Source organism: Dermacentor albipictus, chromosome 4 (genome assembly GCF_038994185.2).
Source record: "Dermacentor albipictus isolate Rhodes 1998 colony chromosome 4, USDA_Dalb.pri_finalv2, whole genome shotgun sequence".
Classification (NCBI taxonomy): domain Eukaryota; kingdom Metazoa; phylum Arthropoda; class Arachnida; order Ixodida; family Ixodidae; genus Dermacentor; species Dermacentor albipictus.
The window spans coordinates 56,583,737-56,597,554 of record NC_091824.1 but is presented as its reverse complement, the minus strand read 5'-3'; the positions used below and the strand labels follow the sequence as shown (position 1 = coordinate 56,597,554).

Below are 13,818 nucleotides of genomic sequence, written 5' to 3'. Positions count from 1 at the left end.
ACAATCCACAGGATTCTGCGAACGTCTAAGTAATTGCTGATCTTCATTACTTGTTGTTTTGTTTTTCCATCTCTAATACCACCTATCTTCTAATCCTCATTTCTCTCACGAACACACGGGTTATAGCAAGCAGCGAAATCGAGCCTCGTTAACCTCCTTGCCTTTGCTTTCCCTCGACAAACAGAAATGAATTGTGTAGAATAAAACGAACGGTTAAGCAGGGTGAGTAACATCGTCTAGATTTAGCGACACGCATACTTGAAGTACTGTCGTTTGTTATAGTGCAGGAAATTTTGTAATGAAACGGATGTGTTGTGATTGTAAAACATCTGACGGTTGAAAACGAACGTCATGAGGCTGTAGCATGAAACTCGACTCAATAGAGCCACAAAGAACGATAATACAAGCTGCAATGAGCTTTCACAGTAGATAGTTGTCAATTCGTAGAAAAAAAAAAGATTATGCACTGTCCATTATTCCCACAGTAGATGAGCGACTGCAGCGCCACATTTCTCGCTAGCCTTGTTTGCGTTAGACCCCACAGGGCTTTATAAGGACTTTATATATATCACACTAATATTCACGCGAGCTTCAACACGGAAAGCGTGAGGTATATCCGTGAATATTTGATAAAACTTTAAAAAGTGCTATACAGTTTCAGACAATCGCGTAACAGCATGTCACCTGAACGTTTGCTAAATATTTATTAATGTAACCCGCAGATGCTGCGGCCGGAAATTCTGAAGTTAGCATCGAGCGTGACGTCATGTCGCAACCAACGAACCGTGACGCTTCCAAACCACGTTGATGTCACACTTTCGTCGTTTCCGATTTTCTCTCCACAACATCTCTTTTTTTTTAATTTTGTCAATTTCTACGCGAGTCTGATTTATTTCTTTTTCTGTTATTCAGTGGGCCATTGAGGTATTTCTTTTTCACCTGGTACAGCCTTTCGATTGCATTTCGTTTCTTCCGACACATAGCTGTTCATCGCACCGCGAAGAGCAGACCGCAGCGTAGACTGCTAATTAGTGTCAAGTATCATTCGTGCTATGAGGAAATCCACCTGAACCTCAATCTCTTTAATGGTCCTTGCTATCGTACTCTTCCCTTCCGCTTCAGTGAGACGATAGTAGTGGCGCGTCTGAAGCAGCGGTTTCCTCTAGTTGTAATCTAACAAACATAACGTGCACAGTAAGTGCCTTGTTAACTGGTTATAGTTCTGCCATCTCCTCCGTATGGTCGGGTCGCGTTGAGGGTACTCGTGTTGTAAGACAAGCCACATTAGGAGAACGTCGTTCCATCTGTATAGAGCAACGTTGCTTTCAACGAATAAGTTACGTTCGCCCCGGATTTTTAAACTGCATAGGCTAATCAGTCTCGTAAGTGCTGCGGTGGCAGCGAACAGCGTTTCCGGAGAGCCCCGAGCTGTCTTTTTTAACGCTTAGCTTTTAAATGCGAAGCCTTCTGCTCCGAGTCCAGCCACTTTACGGCGGCCGAGCTTATCTCGTAGTTTTCGTTGCCGATCCCTCTGGTACTGCAGCTTCTCTCGACGTTATCGCGGGTCAGTCCCGGCTATAGTGCGGTCTAAAATTATGTGCCACAGGAGCGACTATAGGTACGTGACACAATAAGTACGCGCCACTGGGTATAAGTTTTCTTTCCCTCTTATATCCTGCCATTACAAACATGCCGTCTTACTTAGTATTATTAACACCACAGCTTAATGATCTCTGCATAACCATTCAGTACTAAACAATTAAGTTATTCACATAAATATTCCCCGCAAATCACGAATGCTTCGTATTACGTATTACCCTGGCAATTTCTTTCTTTCTTTAATGGCGCATGCACCAACGGTTTCCTTCTAGGCAGTAAAAAAAAAAAAAAGTGGAAATGTTCGTGCGCACCGTTAAAATGCGTAAACTTGAGACCACCGAGAGATAATAGGCCGGGTTCACATTGCCCCATATATGCGGCCCTGTATAAGAATGCAAGGCGCTGTTTCTAGCATCTTCGCTTAGCGACTGAATCTTTCCCTTAACGAGTTGCGAGTTAATTTCGGACAATCGCTCCGTCATAATATTGTTAAGGTAACAAGAAAACTTTCGCTCCTAAATCTACGCAATCACCGCCAGCCTCTCGTACCGCTTGCAAACAAGCTTTGCGTGTTGCCCCCTTCCTATCTTCCCGCGAGGCGCGATATAGCTTATTTTTTTGCTCCGTGCTTTACGGCTAATGCGTATCTCCGCCAAGTGTCTCCCGCATGCAAGAAGCTCTGCTGCTCGGCCCCCTCACAATCCGAGTGGTCCATATACAGCTTCCTCCTGTTGGCCGTAAATAACGGTTGCCTTTTTTGAGGCGTTATAGCGACGTAGGAGTAGGGGGTGCCGTGAGTTAGGCCGCGTCGCGCGCGCAACTTCTTCAGCAGTGTCAACCGGCTTGAAACAATAGAGGATCTCGCGCAACGACGCTCGCAAGCCGCTGTCACGATGCCGCACGCTATACGACATCGTTTGAGAGCGCCACAACGACTTTCTTTTTGTCGCGCCTCTTCTTCCGAGCCACCTCTTTTTTTTTTTTTTTTTTTTTGCTGCATGCGACGTGCCTAACGCGCGACTCCGTGGCGTGGAGCCCGGCTTGTGACACCTTTTACTGCGCTTCCATTGTTTCAATTTACGGCGCTGCCGCGGACGCCCGCGCGCTTCCTCTAATGGGTTTTCGGGGTAAACTTGTCCTTAGCCGGGGGCGTATATCATTTTGTTCGCCGCACGGCAGGTACATACGCAGGTGCTTCGAGTGAAATCGCGAGTTCTCGTAAGGCGGTTTCATACGCAAGGGTCTACGCCCGTAGTCAACCGAAACCATTGTTCGTTAGAGCTTCATTTTTTTTTGTTCCTCTGCATTTCTTCTGGCGTTTTTGACACAGAAAGCCTGCTGAGGCTGTGAAGGGATTCTCTATGTTTACTACTGTACGCGTACAGTTGGTTGAAATTAACAGGGTGGCTCTTTAAGGCAGTGCGCACACATAATGCCAATCACATATCTCAGAATCAATCAATAAATCAGTCACTCAATCAACCGCGCACACAGATACATACAGGCACCCATGAACGCACAATGAAGGTTAGCGGATCTGTCGGGATGCGGATATGCTGAGCTTTCTTGGTACAACAACGAGGGTGCAAGATTGAGTCGTCACGATGGCTGCTTCAACATTCCCGAATTTGCATATCATATGTAAAAGAAAGCCCCCAGTATAAGAGTTGAATACTTCGTGGTGAAATGTATAAATAAACGCATTGTTAGCAAGCACCTGTCGCAACAGTGTACCATCACATCATATGTAAGGCATACACCCCCAATGGTCCCTTAAAACAAGCGATTCGACAACTGTGTGGATAATTACGCGCAGGCTTGTTTAGAAAAGATGAGTTTTGCCCCACTTCTGAGCTAGGTAATGAAGCAGTGGTGAAGAGTACGCTGAAATACTAATTAAGAAAGCACCATATCGCAGCCCCTGACAATTAGGTGCTCTTGTCCGATTACGTAAGAGTGTTAATGCTGGCGCTTTGTTATGTTTCATTTTGTTCCCTCGTTCAGACGAGAAGGCCGATGATCATGCCCGGTGTGCGAGCCACCACGAAACAGGGTGGCCTGGACACGGCCCTTCTCGGAAAGGAGACCCACAGGTAAGTTTTATCTTTTCTCCTTTACTGAGCGTGCTGTCGGTTTAGCAAAAATCGCAGCTAAATTTTGATATCTGTACGACTGCTGACGTTGAAGTGTACTTCCTTTGTGCGGCACCAGTATAGTACTGGCGAAGTTTGTGGCGCCCCTTCAAATCAATCACATGTTTAACTCTTGTCAGCAAAAAAAGGACTCAGTCGGAAAAAAATAAAGAAAAAAGAACACACCTGCAGTGCCTGGGGCGGCTCGAGCTCGTAACTGATCGATAACGACCCCAGTGCTCTAACCACTGCAACACGGTAATTCTTCAGGAATTACGGAACATCCGTACTTCGATGCACATCACGTAGTTCGATGCACGCGAAGGCAGGCAAATGTGCACGCCATACATTTCGAGTCCTTCACGAAAGACTGGATCCACATTTTATGAGGATCACTTTCACCAGATGTAGGCTTTGGCGCCAGTTCCCACTACATGTTTACCGTGAAATGACAAACTTATTTGTGTGTGCAAGTAGATTCCTCGTGTGCTGAATGAATAAATGTGAAATAATTCCACCTCGTTCTCTCTGATAAATGAACAGGCCTGTAGTTTCCTTCAATAATATTTGATGATTTGATTCTCAACGACGACAAGCCTGCACAAACCGCTTTAGAAGAAATTGATGTCAATTGAAGTTAATTGATGTTAAATGTTATTGTGCGCTGGATCGTGAATGACAAACGTTTGACGATTTGATTTTTAAGAGGAAGCCTTATCTTGGGGCCAGTTCACTCCGATTTTCCCTATTCGAATACATGTAAAACACAGGAATGCTTTTATGAGACAATCACGGGACCACTCTGAGTAAACTTTATTGAATATGAGAAAGAAAGTTAATCTCTGGTGAGTTTAGGAAGCAGGCTTTTGATTTTTCTCTTCACCTTTCTTTTACAAAGGTCGCTGAAAATCGGCAAGTTTCAAAAACAAAAAGCACGAAGTTTACAAATCCGTAGCTTTGCACCCAGAAAATAGATTGCGGTCCTGTAAACTGCATCTGTTAGGGTATCTAAAGTAGACAAAGTTGATTTATAAGCTTACGACTTACGTCTGTTGCAGTGTTTCTAAAATATATGTAACTACTCACAAAGCAGTGGTACAATTCAGAGCAGTGCAAATCGATCAATTTTGCGGACTTCATAAGTTTTATAAGTGCAGTTTACAAAATTTGTGATTTCCTTATTTATTACCTAATTATAAAGTTTACAACATTGTACTCAACTTTTGTTTTTTCTATTTTTTTTAATTTTCAGAATTTTCTCAAAACAAAAAGGAAAAAAAAGGAACGACGGCCTAACTTAAAAGGTGTGCTTGCTACAGCCACTAGATTTTAATTATTTTCTTATTTTATGTACAAATAACCTGATCAAGATGAGTGCAGCGGTTGTCCAGAAAAAAGAACTTATTCGTTCTAATGTGTCTGGATCGGATCTTACGAGCTAAAGCTTCCTCTAAGGACGACAACCCGCACAAACTACTTAAACTGATGTTAATTGCGATTGCGTGATGGGATTGTGAACTGCTGCATATGATCGGGTGTATGTGCTTTGTGCCTCTCTCCATTTCCTTCTTATGTTTCTACCTCGCTCTTTCCGATCGCCCAGTGTATTGTAATAAACGGTACTTTCTTTTGATTAACCTATCCGCATTTTTCCTTTCTTTCCTCTCCTTTCTCTCTCTCTCTTTCGATGTCACTTTAAACCAAACTCTCAAAGTTTGCTTATGAGAGATGCTAAAGCAGGGAGCCCCGGGAACGTTTTGATCTCCCACGGGGATCTGCAACGGGGCCTAGAATCACACCACGAGCGCTTTCGCGTTCTGCTCCAAATCAGTGTTACAGACTGGGTACCACCGCTGCGGCAAAACAGACACCAAAGGAAATGGCAGTGCATTCGAAGGTGACATAGATGCAGACTGTCTGTCATCAAATTAGATATTCGCGAGTGTAGGACGGTTTGGGATGACGCGGGACGATACTGTTGCTGAGCCTACAAGGTATACAGCGTAACTCTAAAGCATTGTTATTAGTGAGCCACTAATTGCACGGCTGGCGGGTTACAGTTGTACTTCCGAGCAAGCGGCTTTTACGGTGGTATCCTCCGAAGCAGTATTCGCAATGCTCTCGAAGAGTATTACGCCAGTCGCCTTAGATACTAAGTCGCATTTATAAGCACATTATCGCGATAACGAGCACAGTAAGCTCGTTATCGCGAACTCCGAGACATTTACGGGACATTTTCGACGGCACCGTTGAACCCAACCGCCACCGCGTGAGTGGCTGTTGTAGATTTACAGAATAACTACGATAGGAAAGAGTCTCATGTAGGCACTTTATTCCTGAAAGAAATCGGTGATCTTTGAAACGAACAAACGAACACAATCAAGCATTAACAGTTTCAGAAATTCGTACCTTGCACCTTTTAGAACACACTCTATGCACTCGGAAAGGGCAAAGAGCATTTTCTCTCTGCCCGTGCAAGGAAAACGTAGAACACGGCTCGGAGCAACGATTCACTTTCGCAGTTAAAAAGAAATAGAACAAAAAAACATTAGACCACTTGCTATCAAAGATGTTCGGCCAGCTCTCCTTCCATGCTGAGTGCTGACAATGAGTCACCAAAATATAAACGTGTGAAAAATCAATAATTATCTCGCTTTCGAACAACAACACAGGCGTGACTACCTAAATGCCGATCGTTTGTTTAGATTTATTAACAAGTGAAAAACACAGTGCCATTGTTTGCGAAATATTCTACTGTACAGCCACCTTCAGAGCAAAACAACATAATCCTTCTCGTCGATGAGCGAAACGTGAACAAGGTGAACGAAGGAGCCAACCTTTCGACAAGTGGACTTGTCTTCTTCAAGGCCTTGATGAAGACTAGTCCACTTGTCGAAACGTTGGCTCCTTCGTTCACCTTGTTCACGTTTTACTCATCGTCTTGAATTTCCATCTCCCGCATTCCCCGTCTTTTCTCTAATCCTTCTCGTGTCACGTAAAGTCAAGTTTCCTTATCTTCGTTCTGAGTACTCTTCTGGAAGTAGGAAAAACACAGAATAAAAAGTAACCAAGACGCCGTGGATGTGTGCAAATCCATTCTAGGTATTGTTAGCCGACAATTGTCAAGAACTGCGATAGATATAATTTAATCAAATTACTATAGCCTGAGATTCAGGTTAAGCACTGCAGTAGCTTTAAACACAGTAAGCACTTCCAGATAATTTCTAAAGCAAACTGAGCACAAAGGTAGGCTCGCCTATGTCAGCTGACATGCTCCACAAGATAAAGAGATCCGGATGCTTTTAGGTGTTTCGATAATCGCATTTGAGGATGGGATCGTATAAAAGGCTAAAACTGTAAACTTCTTCACTGTTTTATTGCTGAAGTCGAAGTATACATAGTACATATCTTTTTAGAAATAATCCCTATTCGGCATCAAATAGTGTTTCGGTTCGAGTTTTCGCTTATGCCAGATGAAGGAGGCAATGTTTTCACTATCATCAAAAGACGTTTGCATCTGCCACCTTCATTTCTTTTAACATGCTACGCGAAGGCACCCACACAGTCGTTCATGCAAACGCAACAAACGTGTTTTCCTATAGAGTACTTACACACCTAAAAAAAATGTATGCTTCTTATCACATCTAGCAAACCTGGTTGTCTTCCTCAAACCAGTTGCACATACTGGCCTGTGCTAGTCTGGCTTCTGTCCAATAAGACGCCACGTAGTATTATTGGCACCCATGAAATAAAATAACTTTGTTTCCTACCGTCATTGCTCTCTTCTTTTAACAAAATGGACAGAGTGCATCCCAGCGTAATTATTTTGAGAAGTCGGTTAGAGCGGTTTCAAAATTCCCGCTGCCACTTCATGCAACACGCAATTGCAAAAGTAAAACCATTCGAGAGTTTTAGTACTCCGTTCAAGACACCGCGTATGCTGTGGGCAATCTTTTCGCGGAACTCCACGGCATTTGTCACGACCCAATTTTTAGTACACACGGGAGTACTCTGTTACTTGAAACAAATTAAAGGCCACATTAAAGTAAGCAGCTTGTTGCTGGTTGCTTTCTGACGCCGCCATATTGCAAAAGCGAGCAGTCTCGCGCTGTCCCGAACATTACGAGAACGACGAGATCGGGGCGCGATGCCTTCAACGGTACGCTCGCAAGACCCGGATATATACGCGCCGGCCGCGTTTGCACGCACAGTTTTGTCTTTGTTGCGCTATGCGCGTGCGCGCTCTGCGAAACATGGCGCTCTCGCTTATATGCAACCGCAGTAACGAACGCCGCACTAAAACTCTCTACTGGCTTGTTCGTGCCGTCCTCGGAAAGGCTTTTTGTCACAGCTAGCAAGAACACTTCACGAGCCGTCAAGGCTCGAATCCGCTACGACATCTGAAGAGCACGTAAATAAGGACATGTTGTGAGGAAGAAAGAAGGGGAACAAGGCACTCTGAACGGTTGTATTGCACAGCGCATCTTCCTGAGCACAACAAAAGCACACACGACACTGCACTCATACAGACTACGTCGCGAAATATGAGACCGGCGTATCATATAGCTTTCTTCATAAATATTCAACGCATCTCGGCGGAGACAACCACGACATTGTACGTACACTAAACGGCAGACTAAGCTCACGTATAAAAGAGGCCAACTCACAATAGAAGCACGTGATATAAGACAGCGGCGAAGCTAACTGACGTACGACCACTCGTCGCCCTCTACTGGGGCCCCTCAAACAAGGCACCAGCTGGGGAACTGCGGGAGAGGGCGCGAAGATTGGTCGTTTCAACAAGCATCAGAACGTTGAACATCGCAGTTCGTCGTACGCCTCAGAAGGAGCAAGCTACAGTGTGCGCGATGTATAGGGAAACCTGCTCATGTGATTGTGCAAGCGCGAATACAGACATGATGGAGGGACACGCTTCTGCCCAGCCACTATGCACGCTGTCGTCTTGGATAGATGTATACATAAATGTTAAAGAGGTACTGTGCTTGTACGCCCTGCTGAAAGGCACACCTGGCGCTTTGTAATGTGATACTGCGCGTCTCCACACCTGCAACACTATATCGAGAGTGCTAGCAGCCGCTCTGACTACAAACCTATCTTATACGTACACCTCCGCGTTGCCGTAACCGTTTGTCGTTATGCTTAAACTTTCATCTTTACCGGTCGATTCTGAGTGACAGGCATTTTGTAAAGTAGCGGAATAATCAATCAAACGCGCCTACTTTTACGCCGTTCACTTTGCCACTTGCAACTATACCAATTATCACAACGGGTCCGATCATCAATACTGCTTTAGGTTTGGCGCTGCGCACTTTCTCGAAGCGGATCGAACGACAGTGGCACGCTCGCGTAGCTACGATTGGACAGGTGACATAAACTCGCCTGGCACAAGTACAGGTTGAATGGCATTCGAAGGTTGAGTCGTCACTCGTATAAGCCCTTGGGACAAGGCTTCCTTCTGGTTCTCCCTTCTACGCAGCAGAGCATCCACAGCCCGTGTCACAAACCGACGGCGCGTCTATATAGGAAAAGGAGCACAGTCTCTGCCTTTGTGTCCGCGTGAAGGGAGCAGCAGGCGGAAGACAGCGCTCACCTCCCCCCCTCCCTACCGCTATCTCCGGCACCTATGCGATTGCCCATCTAGAACGCCCACTGGCGTCGTTGCGGGAGGCGATTTGTTTACAGGACCCAAAACCCAGGGTCGACCGATTTGCAAGCAAGCTCTGTTTCTTCTGCTGCTGCCGCCGAGACGCGGGCAGCGGACCGAACGCCGGCGGCACCAGCGGGACCCAGACTCGGTGGCGCCGTCGGAGCCGTTATTCAGGGCGCTCGAAGGCGGGCAGCCGCCGCGGTGCCGGCGGCGGCGCCCGAACGAAACGCATCCGCACGTCGCGCTCCACAAAGGACCGCATCGCACCGAGAAGCACGTTTGTTATGACGGACTGCTTTCCTGACTGCGCTCCTATATGCCCGAGCGCCAAAGGGGAACCCAACAGCCAGAGATGCACTTTTTTTTTTTTTTTGTCGTGTGCGTGTGGTGCGCCGCTGCGCTCCGAAGCCTTTATCGCTCTGCTATAGCCCGTTGCGCGCTCTGCTCTCCCGGCTCTTCTAAGCTCGTTCTCGGCACGGCTCAACAGCAGTGTCTATGTGGGAGGACGCGAGGTGGACGACGGATTTTTCAACCTTCGTGCTGGCGTGCGCAGTATTTTCTTCTTCTTTTCTTTTTTTCTTCTGCTTTGTTTTGTTTCTGGCGCGTTTAGACGCCGCTCGTTGCTCGCGCCGCGACAGCGAAAGAATGAAAGGGGTTGGCGAACGAAGCACACGCGCGGACGGACGGACGGACGGACGGACGCCTCATTTACGCGAATCAGGCGCCCTATCTCGCACTCTCGCAGTTAGAGGGCGCGCATATACGTGTGCTTACTTTTGCTCCACTACACGTTCTCGGCAGTGCTGCAGTGCCGCTGCTGCTTCTGTTCGGGCATTCTCGCTATGTTTGGCCGGCGATAACCGTAATAAGAGGGCAGCGGAAAACCGCGGAGAGAGCAGCGGCGGCGGATGAACAGGGCGCAGTTATGGTAATGCGCCTTCCGCGCATCCATGCGTGCCCGCGATCCCAATGACCCCGCGCTGTTTGCTCGTCGGCGGCCCGGCGACTGAGAGCAGGGCCTACGTGCGGCCCCTGCTCAGTGGCACGCTTATCGGCCAGCGCGCGGGCCTCCCGGCGCGGCGCTGCTGCTGCGGCTTTGTGCGCCGTGTGAGGAGATGCATTTAGCCGGAAGTGGCACTAGGGTGGGCTCATTTGAATAGCCTAACGAGCCTCGCCGAGGCGCCTCTGGCTGTTCGACTAGCGCGCTGGTCGCGCGGCACTTCAAGGCACCTTCTTCGCCTCCCGAGAATGTATACATTCTGTGTAACCTCGCCGACTCGGAGGCGCAACGCCGCGCATGCGTAGAAAATGGTTCGCGGGCGGAGATAAGAAATCAGATGCCGCGCGAGGCGATGATAACGGCTTGAAGCGTTGCGTCGTTTGAGGCGCTGCGACACGTTTGCGGTACATGGTATACCAGTGTCGTAACGATACCGAAGAGGTCGAATGTCAGTGAACCCTCATTTCTACTGCAAGTTCGTGTGACTTTGCGCCGCACTGACGCTGTACAGCGCTAGAAGCATAACGGAAGAAGCGGCTTTACGCGATTTATCACGAGCTCACCCTCCGAAGGTAACGAGAACGAATGTATTAACCAAACACACATTGACGGGGATGACCTTGTTCTCGCGCACGTACGTTCGTAAGAAGACAGATAAGTGATTAGAAGATGTTATTACAAGAAAAGATAAGCCTGGTGTAGTGTCACGATGCGAGATGTTATACATTTCTGTGGCGGCCTTATCAAGTGTCAAGTTGAGAAGCGCCAGCGCAACAGCATTCGGCCCACTGAGGTACCGACTTAAATTTCGGTGAACTGCAGACGAACGTAACGGTCTTCTTTCAGCTTGTTGAAACCGACTGGACTCCGCGGGGGCTTTGATTACTGCAGCTAATCAGAAGGCAACGAACGAACAACAAAAACACAAAACGAACGACACATGGGATTCAGCTGAAGTACGCACTCTACGTATACATTTGCACCGTGGACATTCACAGCAGTCGCTTTCTTTTCCAGTAGGATACGTATATGTGCCGAAGAGGCTGCAAGGTATAGCGAATACACATTCTAAATAGCTGACAACTTTTTAAAATAAATCTATCTGCCATTCTACTGCGTAAAATCAACACGACTGAACTACATAAACAGCTTCAGCATTGCAATAAAATGCGAAAGGAGCTTATGAAAATAAATGCCCGTTGCAAATGTTCCTGTTTTCTCTATCTGTTGGCTCTCTCAAATCCAGCAAAGAACAAGCGATTTCCGTGGGTATGCTCTCTACGCAAGACACGGAACCACACGACACTATGTGAAAGCAAATGATTATACATTGCGCCACTTTGGTGATGCCGTGATCACTGCTCCTTGAATGCTTGGAGCACTCAGCCGTAGGAGACAGAATAAAAGAGAAAAAAAAACGAAATAATGAAATGAGGAGGCGGGCAAGGTCTTCAACAAGAATAGATTGCACGAATGATTGGCTAGAAAACAAACGCAGAAAAACAACGAGAGTTATAGCTTTACAGTGTTATCCTTTTCTTTTTGATTATAAGTTGTACTGCAAGAGGGTCACGATGGGTCCCGCAGAAAGCACGCTGACCCGCCGTGCACGCGTCAGAAGGCTTTCGCACACACGTCGCAGTCACACGCTACAACATCTTAAATAGCCTCACTACTACAGAAAAAGGCAAAGGCACCTCAGGACTCATTGTCCCGAGCTCTACATGAGGGGAAGGGAGATCTGACGATGGTGTACGAATGAGGTGATCACTGGACGGACTTCGCGACCTTTCTTTGTCCAGAATGAAACTTTCCTTTTTTTTTACTACAAAAAAAAAACGAAGGTACTTGACTCGAAGGCGAAGAAACCCACGCAAGTCAGCAAAAAAAATTCACGCACACTTTCGCACGTCCACGTATACGAGGCTGGCTGGCCGGCACTCCAAGACGCACGATCTCGCGTAGGGTTTGGTCGCAGAAGCGCGGGAGGTGTTCGTGCAGAGACAGCGTCACGCGCGAGGGAGCGCTCCGCACGCCGAGGACGCCCCCTTGACGTCGACGACGCCCGGCGCGAGCGGCACCGGCCGCTGCGGCGTCGCTCGCGCCTCGGCCGCCTCGAGGTCGTCGTCGTCGTCGTAAGGCTCGTCGGGGTTCAGGATGACGTCGTCCTTGTCCTCGCTGTCGTCGCTGTCGGCGGGTTCGACTCCCGGCGCGGCGTCCGAGGCGGACCTGCCGGCGCGCGCCGTAGTCGCGGAGGAAGAGGACGAAGAGGACTGCTGCAGCGCGGTCCCCGCGTCCGCGGCGCCGCTGGAAGGCGGCCTGCCGGAGTGCTTGGCCTCCAGGCGCGCCTGCTCGTTGATCTCCTTGACGGCGCGCAGCTCCTTCTTGAGCTTCATGCGCCGGTTCTGGAACCAGATCTTGATCTGGCGCTCGGTGAGGCACAGGGCGTGCGCGATCTCGATGCGCCGCCGCCGCGTCAGGTAGTGGTTGAAGTGGAACTCCTTCTCCAGTTCCAGCGTCTGGTAGCGCGTGTACGTCTGCCTGCCGCGCCGCCTCGGGCAGCCGTTGGGACCTGCGCGGAAATTTCATTGTAATTTCATTTGCCTTTATTTCCAGAAACATACAGCTTATGGGGGATTTAAGGAAAAAGTTGCTCGCAGCAACTTGACGGGCCTTAAACCCGTTCTGAGGGCAGCAAATGTTCGTGGTAATTGTGTGTGTGTGTGTGTGTGTGTGTGTGTGTGTGTGTGTGTGTGTGTGTGTGTGTTTAAGTATAACATATCGCGGAAAACTTGCACCAGAACTTTCGCGAACAGGGGCTCTCGTACACAGGGCCCCGTGTTCACAGGAATGTTCTTGGGCTAATATTGTTCTACACAACAGGCACCTAACTGACAAAGCTTTGAGTTCGTGAGCGCTCTTTGCAATTGGTCGGCTACCGCGTCTCTAGCAATGTGTCCATCACCGGGATTAGCAAAATTTGTTTTTCTATATAAGAACAATTATAAGCGCAAGAGGTCTCTTGGAATACGGGCCAAGATTCCAGATAAATGTGATGTTGGACGGCTAATGACACTTACGAAGGAAAAGCATTTTGAATTCAGCTGCAGTAATACACTTGTGTGCTCGCTGCAGTTTGCATCATTGTTTCGGAGTCATGAAGACAGATAGACGCGACAATGCTGCGCTTCCAACAGTTTTACCTATACGACACTGTTTCGTTTCTGTCTTAGTGTGTTGCTGTTAGCATGAACTATGTCTAATTATAAAGGCCACCAACTAACCTGAAGTCATGCTGTGTGAAGCTATATGCTACGAGAAGAAAAGAAATGCTTCATTTTCATCAACGAAGCCATTGTTTTTCGTAAAATGACTGCTTTTTGTTAATTTTGCACTTTTAAGGGGGTCCTAAGAATGTG

General features: G+C 47.6%; 1 protein-coding gene across 1 annotated transcript in view; it reads right to left on the bottom strand.

The window, feature by feature from the left end:
* Positions 1–6,041: 6,041 nt before the first annotated feature.
* Positions 6,042–13,818, bottom strand: part of LOC139059090 (homeobox protein abdominal-A homolog) — a 106,864-nt gene continuing 99,087 nt past the window's right edge. Inside the window, exon 3 of the mRNA XM_070536991.1 lies at positions 6,042–12,971. Coding sequence (XP_070393092.1) covers positions 12,409–12,971 — 563 coding nt within the window. The 3' untranslated portion in view covers positions 6,042–12,408. The remainder of the gene's footprint in view (positions 12,972–13,818) is intronic.